This window comes from Ranitomeya imitator, chromosome 6 (assembly GCF_032444005.1).
Source record: "Ranitomeya imitator isolate aRanImi1 chromosome 6, aRanImi1.pri, whole genome shotgun sequence".
NCBI lineage: Eukaryota > Metazoa > Chordata > Amphibia > Anura > Dendrobatidae > Ranitomeya > Ranitomeya imitator.
The window spans coordinates 174,667,980-174,684,400 of NC_091287.1; the positions used below are offsets into that span (position 1 = coordinate 174,667,980).

Genomic DNA, 16,421 nt, shown 5'->3' on the forward strand with positions numbered 1-16,421 from the left:
ATGCTCTCTCGGTGTAACCACTGCTGTATATCATTTTAGATAATTTTAGTATCCGTGCCCTCTCCATCCCTCTGAAGGATGCTGCACTTGGCAAGCGAGTTATGTTAATGATTTTTCCATTCACAAGTTTCACACAAGGATCCTGACTCTACTTACTCTTGTGTCAGTATGAGTCTTGTTTGCCAGGAAAATTTCTTATTTCCATTACAAACAGTCTCCCATCTTAATGCTAAATTTGGCAGTTTGGCAAGTTAGCATGCCAAAATAAAAAGATTAAAGAGGTAAGATGCTGACTGCACACATGACTATGATACAATTTGTTACTGTCACATTTTTCTAAATGAGGACAGAGTATTGAATGATGTGTGCACCGCACGGTATAGTAAATTACAATTATGAACTGCACACTATATCATCAGTCATTATTTGTCAAAAGTTTCAAAATTCAATGTTTTAACAATTGTAATGTTAATTTTCTCCAAAGTTTTGCCTGACAGCTGCTTATTTAAAGATGAATGGAAATCCTAAAATAAGTTAGTACATTAGTTCACAGGTTGTATGGGGTTTGTCAGTCCATTCAAGTAGGAAAGCCTTCTATTGATATAACAGTCAAAGCTTTACTCACCTAATGATGGCTACCAACTGTCACCACAAGGAACCATGATGCTTCACACGTGCAAATCTGGTATTCTTCATGTCATATTAGTGTAATGGCACAGATCCCAATTAATGGTTCCATACGAGAGGGATGTAAGAAAACTAAGTATGTGATATTGGCCTTAGATGATACATCAAGATTTTACAACTCCCCTTTATTTTTATTTTGTTTTAGACTTTCTTCAGGATATTGTCAAAGAAGGAAGGTCAATCGACATAACAGTTCAGGTTCCCTTATTATTTGCCATATCGGGCCCAGATACTTTTTTTATGATAGTCCGGAATATAAGTAGACACTCTTATACCATTTTTAAATGCAAAAAATACAACATAATAAAGTGGGCTGTGTATATATTTAAAAGCAGGCTCTTTGATTGGTTAATGGCTTCTTATAGTCTACATGAGATATATTACAGCAGCATAGAGAATATTTATAGGTATCAACAAACTGTTACTGTTCATCTACTTAGCTAATAACAGTTATCTTTTTTTTCAGTTTTTAGCTACTTAGAAAATGGTACAGAAAGTGTAAATGAAGAACAACAGCAAAGAGGAATCAACTCAACGGTACTCATTTACTCGTTTATTAATTGCATGGCAGTTTCAGAATACTGCTACAGTGAAAAATCAACAATTATGCAAAATACGTTCTTTTAGGCCAAAACTGAGAGAATCCAGTTCTAGTTTTTGAGCAAAACCTTCTAGTTGCTATCAGTAATAATGGGAAGATTTATTAAAACTATTCAAATGGAAGCTTTGTGCATAAAAAAAAATCTATCGAATTGAGGCCATTGAAATCTGTTACTGTAATTTTTGTTATAGGGTATCATAATGAAATGAAATGTTTTATTATACCAAAGAACAATTTTTCTGTAGAAAAATAACAAATTTGTTTCATAATTTATACCTGTGGTGAGTTTAATTTTCTCCACAACTAGACCAGCTATGAGCTACACCAGGGGTCGGGAACCTATGGCTCGCGAGCCAGATATGGCTCTTTTGATGGCCGTATCTGGCTCGCAGACAGGGGGCCCGGGGCCGGCAAGTCAGACGCCCCTGGTCACCGCACTATGTCCGCCTCCTGCTCCCGCACACTTCCGTCACTTACTTCCAGGGACGGATTATCAGAGGGTCAATATGGGCGGTAGCCCAGGGCCCAGTGGTCTGGGGGGGCCCTGGGCTACCGCAGATTAACCCTCTGATAATCATTTGTGAATGCCGGCCCGTGCCGGCCGCCGCCGCCGGCGTTTATGTGCCCCCCGGACCCGGTGGGCGGAGAGAGGGGGCCGCATCGGGCCCCTTCTCATCTGCTCACCGGGCCCCTTGCAGCGCTGCGGCGGTTTCCTATTGATGTGCGGGCGCGCGCCCGCACATCAATAGTTAACAACAACAGCCGCCAGCCAATTGGAGGCTGGCGGCTGATGTCGGCCGCAGCGCACATGTCGCCGGCGTCTGACGTCATTGTCAGTCGCCGGCGAGTGTGCGCTGCTGCAGGGAGCTCGCCGCCTGGAGCGCGGACAGGTGAGGAGACTGCTTGTTTTTTTTTTTTTTTTTTTGGATCAGTTATCGGTGGACACACTGGGGGAGTGGGGGGCAATGCTGGAGGACACACTGGGGGGCAATGCTGGAGACACTGGGGCAGATTGGAGGACACACTGGGGGCAATGATGGAGACAGTGAGGCAGATTGGAGGACACACTGGGGGGGCAATGCTGGAGGACACAGTGGGGCAGATTGCTGGAGACAGTGGGGCAGATTGCTGGAGACAGTGGGGCAGATTGCTGGAGACAGTGAGGCAGATTGGAGGACACACTGGGGGGGGGGCAATGCTGGAGACACTGGGGCAGATTGGAGGACACACTGGGGGCAGTGCTGGAGACAGTGGGGCAGACTGGAGGACACACTGGGGGGCAAAGCTGGAAACACTGGGGCAGATTGGAGGACACACTGGGGGCAATGATGGAGACAGTGAGGCAGATTGGAGGACACACTGGGGGGGCAATGCTGGAGGACACAGTGGGGCAGATTGCTGGAGACAGTGGGGCAGATTGCTGGAGACAGTGGGGCAGATTGCTGGAGACAGTGAGGCAGATTGGAGGACACACTGGGGGGGGGCAATGCTGGAGACACTGGGGCAGATTGTAGGACACACTGGGGGCAGTGCTGGAGACAGTGGGGCAGACTGGAGGACACACTGGGGGGCAAAGCTGGAAACACTGGGGCAGATTGGAGGACACACTGGGGGCAATGCTGGAGACAGTGGGGCAGATTGCTGGAGGACACACTGGGGGGCAATGCTGGGGGACACACTGGGGGCAATGCTGGAGACAGTGGGGCAGATTGCTGGAGACAGTGGGGCAGATTGCTGGAGACAGTGGGGCAGAATGCTGGAGACAGTGAGGCAGATTGGAGGACACACTGGGGGGGGCAATGCTGGAGACACTGGGGCAGATTGGAGGACACACTGGGGGCAATGCTGGAGACAGTGAGGCAGATTGGAGGACACACTGGGGGCAATGCTGGAGACAGTGGGGCAGATTGGAGGACACACTGGGGGCAGATTGCTGGAGACACTGGGGGCAGATTGCTGGAGACACTGGGGGCAGATTGCTGGAGACACTGGGGCAGATTGCTGGAGACACTGGGGCAGATTGCTGGAGACACTGGGGCAGATTGCTGGAGACACTGGGGCAGATTGCTGGAGACACTGGGGCAGATGATTGCTGGACACACTGGGGCAATGCTGGATACACTGGGGCAATGCTGGAGACACTGGGCCAGATTGCTGGACACACTGGTGGTAATATGCTGGACACACTGGGGCAGATTGCTGGACACACTGTCTGGGGGCAATATGCTGGACATACTGGGGCAGATTGCTGGACACACTGGGGGTAATATGCTGGACACACTGGGGGTAATATGCTGGACACACTGGGGGCAGGACTGGAGGCATGGGCAGAATGTAGACACGGGGCATGATTGGAGACATGGGGCAGGATGGATACAATAATAAAATAGACAATTGACATAACTGACAATGCGTTGTGTGACATGTCCAACATTCCAGCTTCTTTCTTCTGCGAATGCCTCAAAGCTGGCATTCTCTCAACATCAGGTGGGAAGAATGCCAGCTTCCAGTCATGCGCAGGAAAAAGAAGAAGCCAGACTGCTGGACTGATGTCATGCATCGCAAGCTCACAATGTAAGTTATTTATTTAATTTTTTACTGCTAATTACCATTGTTTCAGTCCAGTTGTGGCTTTATACAGCAGGGAGGAGCATTCCTTGCTGTACTAAGTGAACATTGGAGCGATTGATCTGTCAATGGCCCTTTAAACATATTGTACGGCTCTCGCGGAATTATATTTCAAAATATGTGGCGTTTACGGCTCTCTTAGCCAAAAAGGTTCCTGACCCCTGAGCTACACCTTAGCAATACGCCACTATTTCTTAATACTTGTAGGTTTTTTAAAGAAAAAAATGATCTTGTATAGTTTTGCCTTTTCTTATAACCTTGAAAGAACTAAACCTTATTTATGCCGGTAGGCCGATCTATATTTGTACATTGTGTCCTCACACTTTTTCTAATTTTATTCATATGTTGTTTGTAAACCTTACATTTTAAAATGACCATAATAAAATATTAAGCATTTTATGGCAATAGCTTTGTTCTCTTTTCTGATGCATTTTTTAATACTTGAAGGTTTTTTAAAGAAAAAAATGATCTTGTATACTTTTGCTTTTTCTTATAACCTTGAAAGAACTAAACTATCGGTCTCCGATCTCGCCTATATTCCCACTTACTTGTGCTTCAGCGAAAAGCAGTAAATAGCCAATTTAAAAAGCACTCTTCTTCTTGATATTCTTTTCAGGATGGAAGAGATCTGTGCCCTGTACAGCAATATATGGCTTGTTTGATTTAGAGCACAAAAGTATACTGAATAGATTGCACTCTAAATGGCAGTTAAATTCGACTTGCACACGATTGTGAAGCCTAGCAATATAAAAATTGTCTGAGAAGTTGTGTAAAATTCCTCATTTTATACAACTTTAATCCAATAAATACATTTATTTATGTAAAAACAAAAATAAACATAAAAAAGTACACATATTTAGAATGACCCGACCTATAAAACTGTCCCACTAGTTACCCCTTCAACGAACACCATAAAAAATGAGACAAGTGGAATAAATTGCAATAAAAAAGACAAAAGTAAATAAAAAATGGTACCTTTGAAAACGTTCTCTTGTCCAATAAAAAACAAGCCGCCATATAGCTCTGTAAGCATAAAAATAAAAAAGTTATAGCTCTTGGAATAAAGCAATGCAGAAAAAATGTTTTTCTTTCAAATACTTTTATTGTGTAAAATCGCTAAAACATAAAAAAATATAAATGTGGTATCACTGTAATCGTACAATCAAAGAATAAAGGTGTCATCAATTTTAAAACATGCAGAACTGCTTAAAAAAAAAAAAATTCCCTAATTTCTGGCTTTTGTTCATTCTGCCTCCCCAAAACCAAAATCGAAAGCGATCAAAAAATGTAATGTGCCCAAAAATGGTACCAATAAAAACATCAACTTGTCCTGCAAAACACAAGGCTTTACATGACTCTGTCAGACGAAATATGGAAAAATGATTGCTATCTAAATATGTAGATGCAAAACCCTGTTTGTGCAATAAAAAGCGTCTTTTATGCCCCCTTCACATGACCATTTTTCATTTTCCTTGTGGGTTATAGCGAAAATGGGGTCACTCGCTGGGGGGTTTCCACTGTTTAGGCACATCACGGGTTCTCCAAATGTGACATGACACCTGCAGACCATTTCATTACAATCTGCATTCCAAAATGCCACTTCTTCCTTTCTGAGTCCTGCTGTGCACCCAAATAATATTTTCCCCCACATATAGGGTATCTGCGCACTTAGGAGAAATTGCACAACAAATTTTGGTTACCATTTTCTACTGTTACCCTTGTGAAAGTAAAAAAATTTGAGGCAAAAGAACATTTTTCTTGGAAAAATTAGATTTTTTTTATTTTCACGACTCAAAGTTATAAACTTCTGTGAAGCACCTGGGGGTTCAAGCTGCTCACCACACACCTAAATAAATTGCTTGAGGGTTCTAGCTGACAAAGTGGGGTCACTTGTATGAGAATTACATTATTTAGGTGTGAGCAGAGTAGGTAGAATAAATGTGTACACATATTATAGGTATATATATATATATATATATATATATATATATATATATAATTCAGCGCTAGATGGCAGAAAAGCCGGTAATTCAATTGCCGGCTTTTCTTATCTCCTTCACAGACGCGACATGATATGAGACATGGTTTACATACAGTAAATCATCTCATATCCCTTCTTTTATTACATATTCCTCTTTAGTAATGTAAGAAGTGTCTTTGTGTCAAATATGGGGGCTCTAGCTATTAAATTAAAGGGTTAGTAACATAGTAACATAGTAACATAGTTAGTAAGGCCGAAAAAAGACATTTGTCCATCCAGTTCAGCCTATATTCCATCATAATAAATACCCAGATCTACGTCCTTCTACAGAACCTAATAATTGTATGATACAATATTGTTCTGCTCCAGGAAGACATCCAGGCCTCTCTTGAACCCCTCGACTGAGTTCGCCATCACCACCTCCTCAGGCAAGCAATTCCAGATTCTCACTGCCCTAACAGTAAAGAATCCTCTTCTATGTTGGTGGAAAAACCTTCTCTCCTCCAGACGCAAAGAATGCCCCCTTGTGCCCGTCACCTTCCTTGGTATAAACAGATCCTCAGCGAGATATTTGTATTGTCCCCTTATATACTTATACATGGTTATTAGATCGCCCCTCAGTCGTCTTTTTTCTAGACTAAATAATCCTAATTTCGCTAATCTATCTGGGTATTGTAGTTCTCCCATCCCCTTTATTAATTTTGTTGCCCTCCTTTGTACTCTCTCTAGTTCCATTATATCCTTCCTGAGCACCGGTGCCCAAAACTGGACACAGTACTCCATGTGCGGTCTAACTAGGGATTTGTACAGAGGCAGTATAATGCTCTCATCATGTGTATCCAGACCTCTTTAAGGCTACGTTCACATTAGCGTCGCGTCGCCGTTGCGTCGGCGACGCAGCGGCGACGCAGCGGCGACGCGCCCCTATGTTTAACATAGGGGACGCGTGCGTTGTTTTGGTGGCGTTTTTCGCCACGTGCGTCGTTTCCGACGCTAGCGTCGGACGCAAGAAAACGCTACATGTAGCATTTTCTGTGCGTCCGATTTTCGTCAAAAACAACGCACGCGTCGCAAAACGCGCGCGTTTTTGCGCGCGTTTGCGCGCGTTTTTCCGTGCGTCGCCGCTGCGTCGCCGACGCAACGGCGACGCGACGCTAATGTGAACGTAGCCTTAATGCACCCCATGATCCTGTTTGCCTTGGCAGCTGCTGCCTGGCACTGGCTGCTCCAGGTAAGTTTATCATTAACTAGGATCCCCAAGTCCTTCTCCCTGTCAGATTTACCCAGTGGTTTCCCGTTCAGTGTGTAATGGTGATATTGATTCCCTCTTCCCATGTGTATAACCTTACATTTATCATTGTTAAACCTCATCTGCCACCTTTCAGCCCAAATTTCCAACTTATCCAGATCCATCTGTAGCAGAATACTATCTTCTCTTGTATTAACTGCTTTACATAGTTTTGTATCATCTGCAAATATCGATATTTTACTGTGTAAACCTTCTACCAGATCATTAATGAATATGTTGAAGAGAACAGGTCCCAATACTGACCCCTGCGGTACCCCACTGGTCACAGCGACCCAGTTAGAGACTATACCATTTATAACCACCCTCTGCTTTCTATCACTAAGCCAGTTACTAACCCATTTACACACATTTTCCCCCAGACCAAGCATTCTCATTTTGTGTACCAACCTCTTGTGCGGCAAGGTATCAAACGCTTTGGAAAAATCGAGATATACCACGTCCAATGACTCACCGTGGTCCAGTCTATAGCTTACCTCTTCATAAAAACTGATTAGATTGGTTTGACAGGAGCGATTTCTCATAAACCCATGCTGATATGGAGTTAAACAGTTATTCTCATTGAGATAATCCAGAATAACATCCCTCAGAAACCCTTCAAATATTTTACAAACAATAGAGGTTAGACTTACTGGCCTATAATTTCCAGGTTCACTTTTAGAGCCCTTTTTGAATATTGGCACCACATTTGCTATGCGCCAGTCCTGCGGAACAGACCCTGTCGCTATAGAGTCACTAAAAATAAGAAATAATGGTTTATCTATTACATTACTTAGTTCTCTTAGTACTCGTGGGTGTATGCCATCCGGACCCGGAAATTTATCTATTTTAATCTTATTTAGCCGGTTTCGCACCTCTTCTTGGGTTAGATTGGTGACCCTTAATATAGGGTTTTCATTGTTTCTTGGGATTTCACCTAGCATTTCATTTTCCACCGTGAATACCGTGGAGAAGAAGGTGTTTAATATGTTAGCTTTTTCCTCGTCATCTACAACCATTCTTTCCTCACTATTTTTTAAGGGGCCTACATTTTCAGTTTTTATTCTTTTACTATTGATATAGTTGAAGAACAGTTTGGGATTAGTTTTACTCTCCTTAGCAATGTGCTTCTCTGTTTCCTTTTTGGCAGCTTTAATTAGTTTTTTAGATAAAGTATTTTTCTCCCTATAGTTTTTTAGAGCTTCAATGGTGCCATCCTGCTTTAGTAGTGCAAATGCTTTCTTTTTACTGTTAATTGCCTGTCTTACTTCTTTGTTTAGCCACATTGGGTTTTTCCTATTTCTAGTCCTTTTATTCCCACAAGGTATAAACCGCTTACACTGCCTATTTAGGATGTTCTTAAACATTTCCCATTTATTATCTGTATTCTCATTTCTGAGGATATTGTCCCAGTCTACCAGATTAAGGGCATCTCTAAGCTGTTCAAACTTTGCCTTCCTAAAGTTCAATGTTTTTGTGACTCCCTGACAAGTCCCCCTAGTGAAAGACAGGTGAAACTGCACAATATTGTGGTCGCTATTTCCTAAATGCCCAACCACCTGCAGATTTGTTATTCTGTCAGGTCTATTAGATAGTATTAGGTCTAAAAGTGCTGCTCCTCTGGTTGGATTCTGCACCAATTGTGAAAGATAATTTTTCTTGGTTATTAGCAGAAACCTGTTGCCTTTATGGGTTTCACAGGTTTCTGTTTCCCAGTTAATATCCGGGTAGTTAAAGTCCCCCATAACCAGGACCTCATTATGGGTTGCAGCTTCATCTATCTGCTTTAGAAGTAGACTTTCCATGCTTTCTGTTATATTTGGGGGTTTGTAACAGACCCCAATGAGAATTTTGTTACCATTTTTCCCTCCATGAATTTCAACCCATACATCCCGGTTACATCCCGGAAAAAAATTGGCGTGGGCTCCCGCACAATTTTCTCCGCCAGAGTGGAAAAGCCAGTGACTGAGGGCAGATATTAATAGCCTGGAGAGGGACCATGGTTATAGGAGGTAAATTACTGATTGGGCACACTGCCAAGCTCCGAAATTAAGCAGCAATGTTTTTAAGCACAGAATTCGATGGGATGGTCTGCGGGTGACATGTTGCTTTTGAAGAGCCCCTGATGTGCTTGAACAGTAGAAACCCTTCATAAGTCACCCCAGTTTGGAAAGTACACCCCTCAAGGATTTTAAGATTTGTGGCGAGCACCTTGAACCTGCAGGTGCTTCACAAAATTTTATTGCATGAGCAGTGAAAACAAAAATGTTACTTTAGCCCCAAATTTGTCATTTTCACGAGGGTAAATTCAAGAAAACGAATGATACAATTTGTTACGCATTTTCACTTGTATAAACCAACACCTCATATCTGGCTAGAATCTACTTTTCAGGCAAAGTATGAAGCTCAGAAGGGAAGGAGCAGCCATATCATAGTGAAGATTTGGCAGTTATGGTTGCCATGTCACATTGGCAGAGTCTCTGAGGTGTCAAAACAGCAGAACCCTCCCATTAGTGACCCCATTTTATAAACTACAAAGAATTCATCTAAGGGTGCAGTGATTGCAGTGATCATATTGTCCCCACAGGTGTGCCACAGAACCTTATACCATTGGATGGTGAAGAAAAAATAATTACATTATTACCACAAAAGATTTATTTTAGCCCCAAGTGTTATCGTTTTACACAGGGATGATTGACCTGAGTGAGGATTTGCTTTTTTGTGGATTGAGTTGAAGCTTTTGTTGGGAACATTTTAGATAACATTTTGGATCACATTTATACTGAATACTTCCATCAGGGTTTCCATCTAAATCTCCAAATGATGTGATTCAGATGAAACCCTCAGTGGATTCAATCACTATATTAAGGCAACAGTGTTATCTAGACGCCATCTGGCCTCTGTTCAGCGGCGTCCTTTTTTTCCAGAGGTGCGCAAAACTATAGCTGACCACGCTTTTATGCACACTTATGCACACTAACAGAGTCCAAAGTGTCTCTATCTGTCTCATTATAGGGATGTTCCACCATGGATTCTGAATCATGTATTTCAGAGATTTACATGGAAATCCCAGTGTAAGCGTTCAGAGTAGAGCACAGGAGAATTATGGGTCGAGCCTTATTGCAATGTTTGGGATGCAGAATAAATAAATCAATAGCAGGTGAAGAATTGGTTTTAGCTATTTTTTACACCGTTTCTCGTGCAGTATAAGTGATAAGACAGGTTTTTTCTTAGGGTCGGTGTGATAATTGCATCGGCTCTGTGAGTGTCATGGGTTTACCGCGACAGAGAAGAGCCAGAAAACTGTGGCGTCTGATTTCTCCTACTCCTGCACTGTTTAGCAGCACTTCACCTGCATATTAAATGGTGCAGGTTTCTTTTAGGGGTTAATCTGCTCAGTTGAGAGCTCTTGGAAGTCTTCTTGCATTAAGTCGCACAGCTGTTCACTGTCAGCTACTCCCATCTTCTATATAATCTGGACCCTGGCTAGCAATCATGGTCAGAGTTAGCTTATGCTACATTGTTAGGAGATGGCAGTTTGTGGTTATTTTTTCCAGTATGTACATATATTCATTATGTAAACTAGGGAGCAGGTTACTGAGGGATTGGTGACCTATCAGCAGTCTGCATTATGAATAGCTAATCAGCGCACCACATGAAGCCCCTCGCCACAGGCCCACCCCAAAGCACAAGCATATCATTAACTATAAACTGAAAATAAAGCTTAACCCCTTAGCGACCGCCGATACGCCTTTTAACGGCGGCCGCTAAGGGTACTTAAACCACAGCGCCGTTAATTAACGGCGCTGTGGAAAAAGTAAATAGCGCCCCCCTGAGTTGGATTTTCTCCGGGGTCTCGGCTGCCGGGGGTAGCCGAGACCCCAGAGAACATGATTCGGGGGGGGGTTTACCCACACCGCATTTGCGATCGCCGGTAATTAACCGTTTACCGGCGATCACAAAAAAAAAACGTGATCTCTTTTTAATTTCTCTGTCCTCCGATGTGATCGCACATCGGAGGACAGAGAAAAGGGGTCCCAGGTAGCCCCCCAATACTCACCTATCTCCCCCGGTGCATCTCGTGGCTCCCGGTGGGCGCCGCCATCTTCAAAATGGCTGGCGCATGCGCAGTGCGCCCGCCGGCCGATCCCACGAGAATCTTTGGGGTCTCAGCTGCTGGGGGTAGCCGAGACCCCAAAGAGCATGATCTGTTTTGCGATCGCCGGTAATTAACTGTTTACCGGCGACCGCAAAAAAAAAAAAAAAGTAAAGTGTAATTCTCTGTCCTCTGATGTGATCGCACATCAGAGGACAGAGAAATAGGGGGATTCGGGGACCCTATCATACTCACCTGTGTTCCTGGGTCCTCCTGCTGCTCCTCCTGGCCGCCGGCAAAAGAAAATGGCGGGCGCATGTGCAGTGCGCCCGCCATCTGTCTCCATCTGCTGGCCGGCAGGAGAACAGCAGTTGGGGCTAAAATTAGGGTTAGGGCTAGGGTTAGGGTTAGGGCTAGGGTTAGGGCTAGGGTTAGGGCTAGGGTTAGGGTTAGGGCTAGGGCTAGGGTTAGGGCTAGGGTTAGGACTAGGGTTAGGGCTAGGGTTAGGGCTAGGGTTAGGGCTAGGGTTAGGGCTAGGGTTAGGGTTAGGGCTAGGGTTAGGGTTAGGGCTAGGGTTAGGGTTAGGGCTAGGGCTAGGGTTAGGGTTAGGGCTAGGGTTAGGGCTAGGGTTAGGGCTATGGTTAGGGCTAGGGTTGGGGCTAAATTTAGGGTTAGGGTTGGGGCTAAATTTAGGGTTAGGGTTGGGGCTAAATGTAGGGTTAGGGTTCTTTCACACTTACGTCGGTACGGGGCCGTCGCAATGCGTCGGCCCAACATACCGACGCACGTTGTAAAAATTATGCACAACGTGGGCAGCGGCTGTAGTTTTTCAACGCATCCGCTGCCCAATCTATGTCCTGGGGAGGAGGGGGCGGAGTTACGGCCACGCAATCGCGGTCAGAAATGGCGGATGCGACGTACAAAAAAACGTTTCATTGAACGTTTTTTTGTGCCGATGGTCCGCCAAAACACAACTGATCCAGTGCACGACGGACGCGACGTGTGGCCATCCGTCACGATCCATCGGCAATACAAGTCTATGGGCAAAAAACGCATCCTGCGGGCACATTTGCAGGATCCGTTTCTTGTCCAAAACGACGGATTGCGATGGATGCGAAACGACGCAAGTGTGAAAGTAGCCTTAGGGCTAGGGTTAGGGTTGGGGCTAAAGTTAGGGCTAGGGTTGGCGCTAAAGTTATGGTTAGAGTTGGGATTAGGGTTAGAGGTGTATTGGGATAAGGGTTAGGTTTGAGGTTAGGGTTGAGATTAGGGGTGTGTTAGGAGTCGAGTTTCCTCTGCTGCACAGGGGGAATCTCGATCCGTCTCCGCTGCGGTCTCCCATTCTCCTCCAGCCGCAGTGGAGTCTGCTCAGCAGGGACGTCAATCCCAGCTTCTCGCTCAGTCTGACTCTGTGAGAAGAGTTACTGCTGCTTCTCCAGCTTCTGCCTTTAAAGCCAATACTGGTCAGCAGCGAGCGGACTTCTCTGGGACTAAGTCCTTATCTGCACACACTGAGCATGCCCAGGGCAAGATCTCCCGTTGGAGATCGAGGGTCATGTGCTCAGGCTCTGCGGCACATTCCATTGGTCCTCTTGGCAGGTCTTGGAAGGGCAAAAGTTCTGTAGCCAATTCCTGTGCTGCAACTATATAAACTGCGCATGACCGCACGGCCATGCGCTAGTATTGTCTCATAATGTTATATGTGTGTGTGTAGATGAATGTAAGTCGATGGATGAAAGCTCCTATATATCCCTCCCTAGAGTTGTTGTCTGCTCGCGGATGTTGGTAGCTATCTAGCGCCCGACTAATCATCTGCACGATACACACATTACAGCGTCCTCTTGCTGTGTCCGCCTGTACGGCGCCGTGCACTTGCCTAGCGCTTACCATACCCAAGCCTGTGTGGTTGGTGGCGTCCGTCAGTGCGGCATTGCTCGCACTCCTGTGCATTTATATATTTATATTTTGTTTCCTTTCACACCCTGTTGCGGTGTAGTGCCAGCGAGGGTCTAATCGGACTTCAATCCCAGTTGGGGTTAAGTACGCTGACTACTCGCTCGCGCTTTAGGTGCGGTACCGCGATCCTGTGACACAACAGGATTGCTCCCTTCACGCTGGGTGAGGTTGAACCCACGTGTATATACTTTAGTGTACCGCCACATATTCTGTATTTACTAGCAGCAGGTTTTCACCTGTACGGTGGACCCCGGACTGCGAACGCATCTATATCACCTTTCTTGGTGCGGAACTAACAGGGTGTGTTGGATTTAGGGTTTTGATTAGGGTTATGGTTAGGGTTGACATTAGGGTTGTTTTAGGGTAAGGGTTGTGATTATGGTTAGGGTTAGTGATTAGGATTATGGATCAGGTTGGGATTAGGGTTAGGGGTGTGTTGGGGTTAGGGTTGGAGCTAGAATTGGGGGGTTTCCACTGTTTAGGTACATCAGGGGGTCTCCAAACACGACAGCCAATTTTGCGCTCAAAAAGTCAAATGGTGCTCCCTCCCTTCTGAGCTCTGCCGTGCGCCCAAACAGTGTGTTACCCCCACATATGGGGCATCAGCGTACTCAGGATAAATTGGACAACAACTTCTGGGGTCCAATTTCTCTTGTTACCCTTGTGAAAATAAAAACTTGGGGGCTACAATATCTTTTTTGTGAAAAACAAATATTTTTTATTTTCACGACTCTGCATTATAAACTTCTGTGAAGCACTTGGACATTCAAAGTTCTCACCACACATCTAGATAAGTTCCTTGGGGGGTCTAGTTTCCAAAATGGGGTCACTTGTGGGGGGTTACTACAGTTTAGGTACATTAGGGGCTCTGCAATCGCAACATAATGCCCACAGACCATTCTATCAAAGTCTGCATTCCAAAAAGGCGCTCCTTCCCTTCCGAGCTCTGCCGTGCGCCCAAACAGTGGTTTACCCCCACATATGGCACATCAGCGTACTTGGGATAAATTGGACAACAACTATTGCAGTCTAATTTCTCCTTTTACCCTTGTGAAAATAAAAACTTGGGGGCTACAATATCTTTTTTGTGGAAAAACAAATATTTTTTATTTTCACAACTCTGCATTATAAACTTCTGTGAAGCATTTGGGCATTCAATGTTCTCACCACACATTTAGATAAGTTCCTTGGGGGGTCTAGTTTACAAAATGGGGTCACTTGTGGAGGGTTTCTACTGGTTAGGTACATCAGGGGCTCTGCAAACGCAACATAATGCCCGCAGACCATTCTATCAAAGTCTGCATTCCAAAACGGCGCTCCTTCCTTCCGAGCTCTGCCGTGCGCCCAAACAGTGGTTTACCCCCACATATGGGGTACCAGCATACTCAGGACAAATTGGACAACAACTTTTGGGGTCCAATTTCTCTTGTTACCCTTGTGAAAATAAAAACTTGGGGGCTAGAAAATCTTTTTTGTGGAAAAAAAAAATATTTTTTATTTTCACGACTCTGCATTATAAACTTCTGTGAAGCACTTGGGCATTCAAAGTTCTCACCACACATCTAGATAAGTTCCATGTCGGGTCTAGTTTCCAAAATGGGGTCACTTGTGGGGGATTTCTACTGTTTAGGCACATCAGTGGCTCTCCAAACGTGACATGGCGTCCGATCTCAATTCCAGCCAATTCTACATTGAAAAAGTAAAACGGCACTCTTTCTCTTCCAAGCTCTACGGTGCGCCCAAACAGTGGTTTACCCCCACATATTGGGTATCGACGTACTCAGGAGAAATTGCACAACAACTTTAGTGGTCTAATTTCTTCTGTTACCCTTGTGAAAATAAAAATTTGTGGGGAAAAAGATCATTTTTGTAGAAAAAATGCGATTTTTTTTTTTCACGGCTCTACATTATAAACTTCTGTGAAGCACATGGGGGTTCAAAGTGCTCACCACACAGCTAGATAAGTTCCTTAAGGGGTCTAGTTTCCAAAATGGTGTCACTTGTGGGGGGTTTCCACTGTTTAGGCACATCAGGGGCTCTCCAAACGCGACATGGCGTCCAATCTCAATTCCAGCCAATTCTACATTGAAAAAGTAAAACGGCACTCCTTCTCTTCCAAGCTCTGCGGTGCGCCCTAACAGTGGTTTACCCCCACATATTGGGTATTAGCGTACTCAGGAGAAATTCCACAACAACTTTTGTCGTCTAATTTCTCCTGATACCCTTGTGAAAATAAAAATTTGTGGGCAAAAAGATAATTTTTGTGTAAACAAAAGCGATTTTTTATTTTCACGGCTCTACGTTATAAACTTCTGTGAAGCACTTGGGGCTTCAAAGTGCTCACCACACATCTAGATAAGTTCCTTAAGGGGTCTAGTTTCCAAAATGGTGTCACTTGTGGGGAGTTTCTACTGTTTAGGCACATCAGGGGCTCTCTAAACGTGACATGACATCCGATCTCAATTCCAGCCAATTCTGCATTGAAAAAGTCAAACGGCGCTCCTTCACTTCTAAGTTCTGCGGTGCACCCAAAAAGTGGTTTACCCCCACATATGGGGTATTGGCGTATTCAGGAGAAATTGCATAACAAAATTTATGGTTACATTTCTGTTTTTACACTTGTGAAAATAAAAAAAATGGTTCTGAATTAAGATGTTTGCAAAAAAAAGTTAAATGTTCATTTTTACTTTCCACATTGTTTCAGTTCCTGTGAAGCATGTAAAGGGTTAATAAACTTCTTGAATGTGGTTTTGAGAACCTTGAGGGGTGTAGTTTTTAGAATGGTGTCACACTTCATTACTTTCTATCATATAGACCCCTCAAAATGACTTCAAATGTGATGTGGTCCCTAAAAAAAAATGGTGTTGTAAAAATGAGAAATTGCTGGTCAACTTTTAACCCTTATAACTCCCTAACAAAAAAAAATTTTGTTTCCAAAATTGTGCTGATGTAAAGTAGACATGCGGGAAATGTTATTTATTAACTATTTTTTGTGACATACAGTTAGGGCTAGGGTTGAGCGAAACGGGTCGAACATTTTCAAAAGTCGACGACTTTTGACAAAGTCGGGTTTCATGAAACCCGATCCGACCCCTGTGCGGCGCCATTTCTCAGCCAATGAAGGTAAACGCAGAGTGTGGGCAGCGTGATGACATAGGTCCTGGTCCCCACCATCTTAGGGAAGGGC

General features: G+C 44.2%; 1 protein-coding gene across 1 annotated transcript in view; it reads left to right on the forward strand.

Moving 5' to 3' along the window:
- Positions 1 to 16,421, forward strand: part of STAC (SH3 and cysteine rich domain) — a 550,486-nt gene that overhangs the window by 370,277 nt on the left and 163,788 nt on the right. The window contains exon 7 of the mRNA XM_069730312.1: positions 1,154 to 1,224. Coding sequence (XP_069586413.1) covers positions 1,154 to 1,224 — 71 coding nt within the window. The remainder of the gene's footprint in view (positions 1 to 1,153; positions 1,225 to 16,421) is intronic.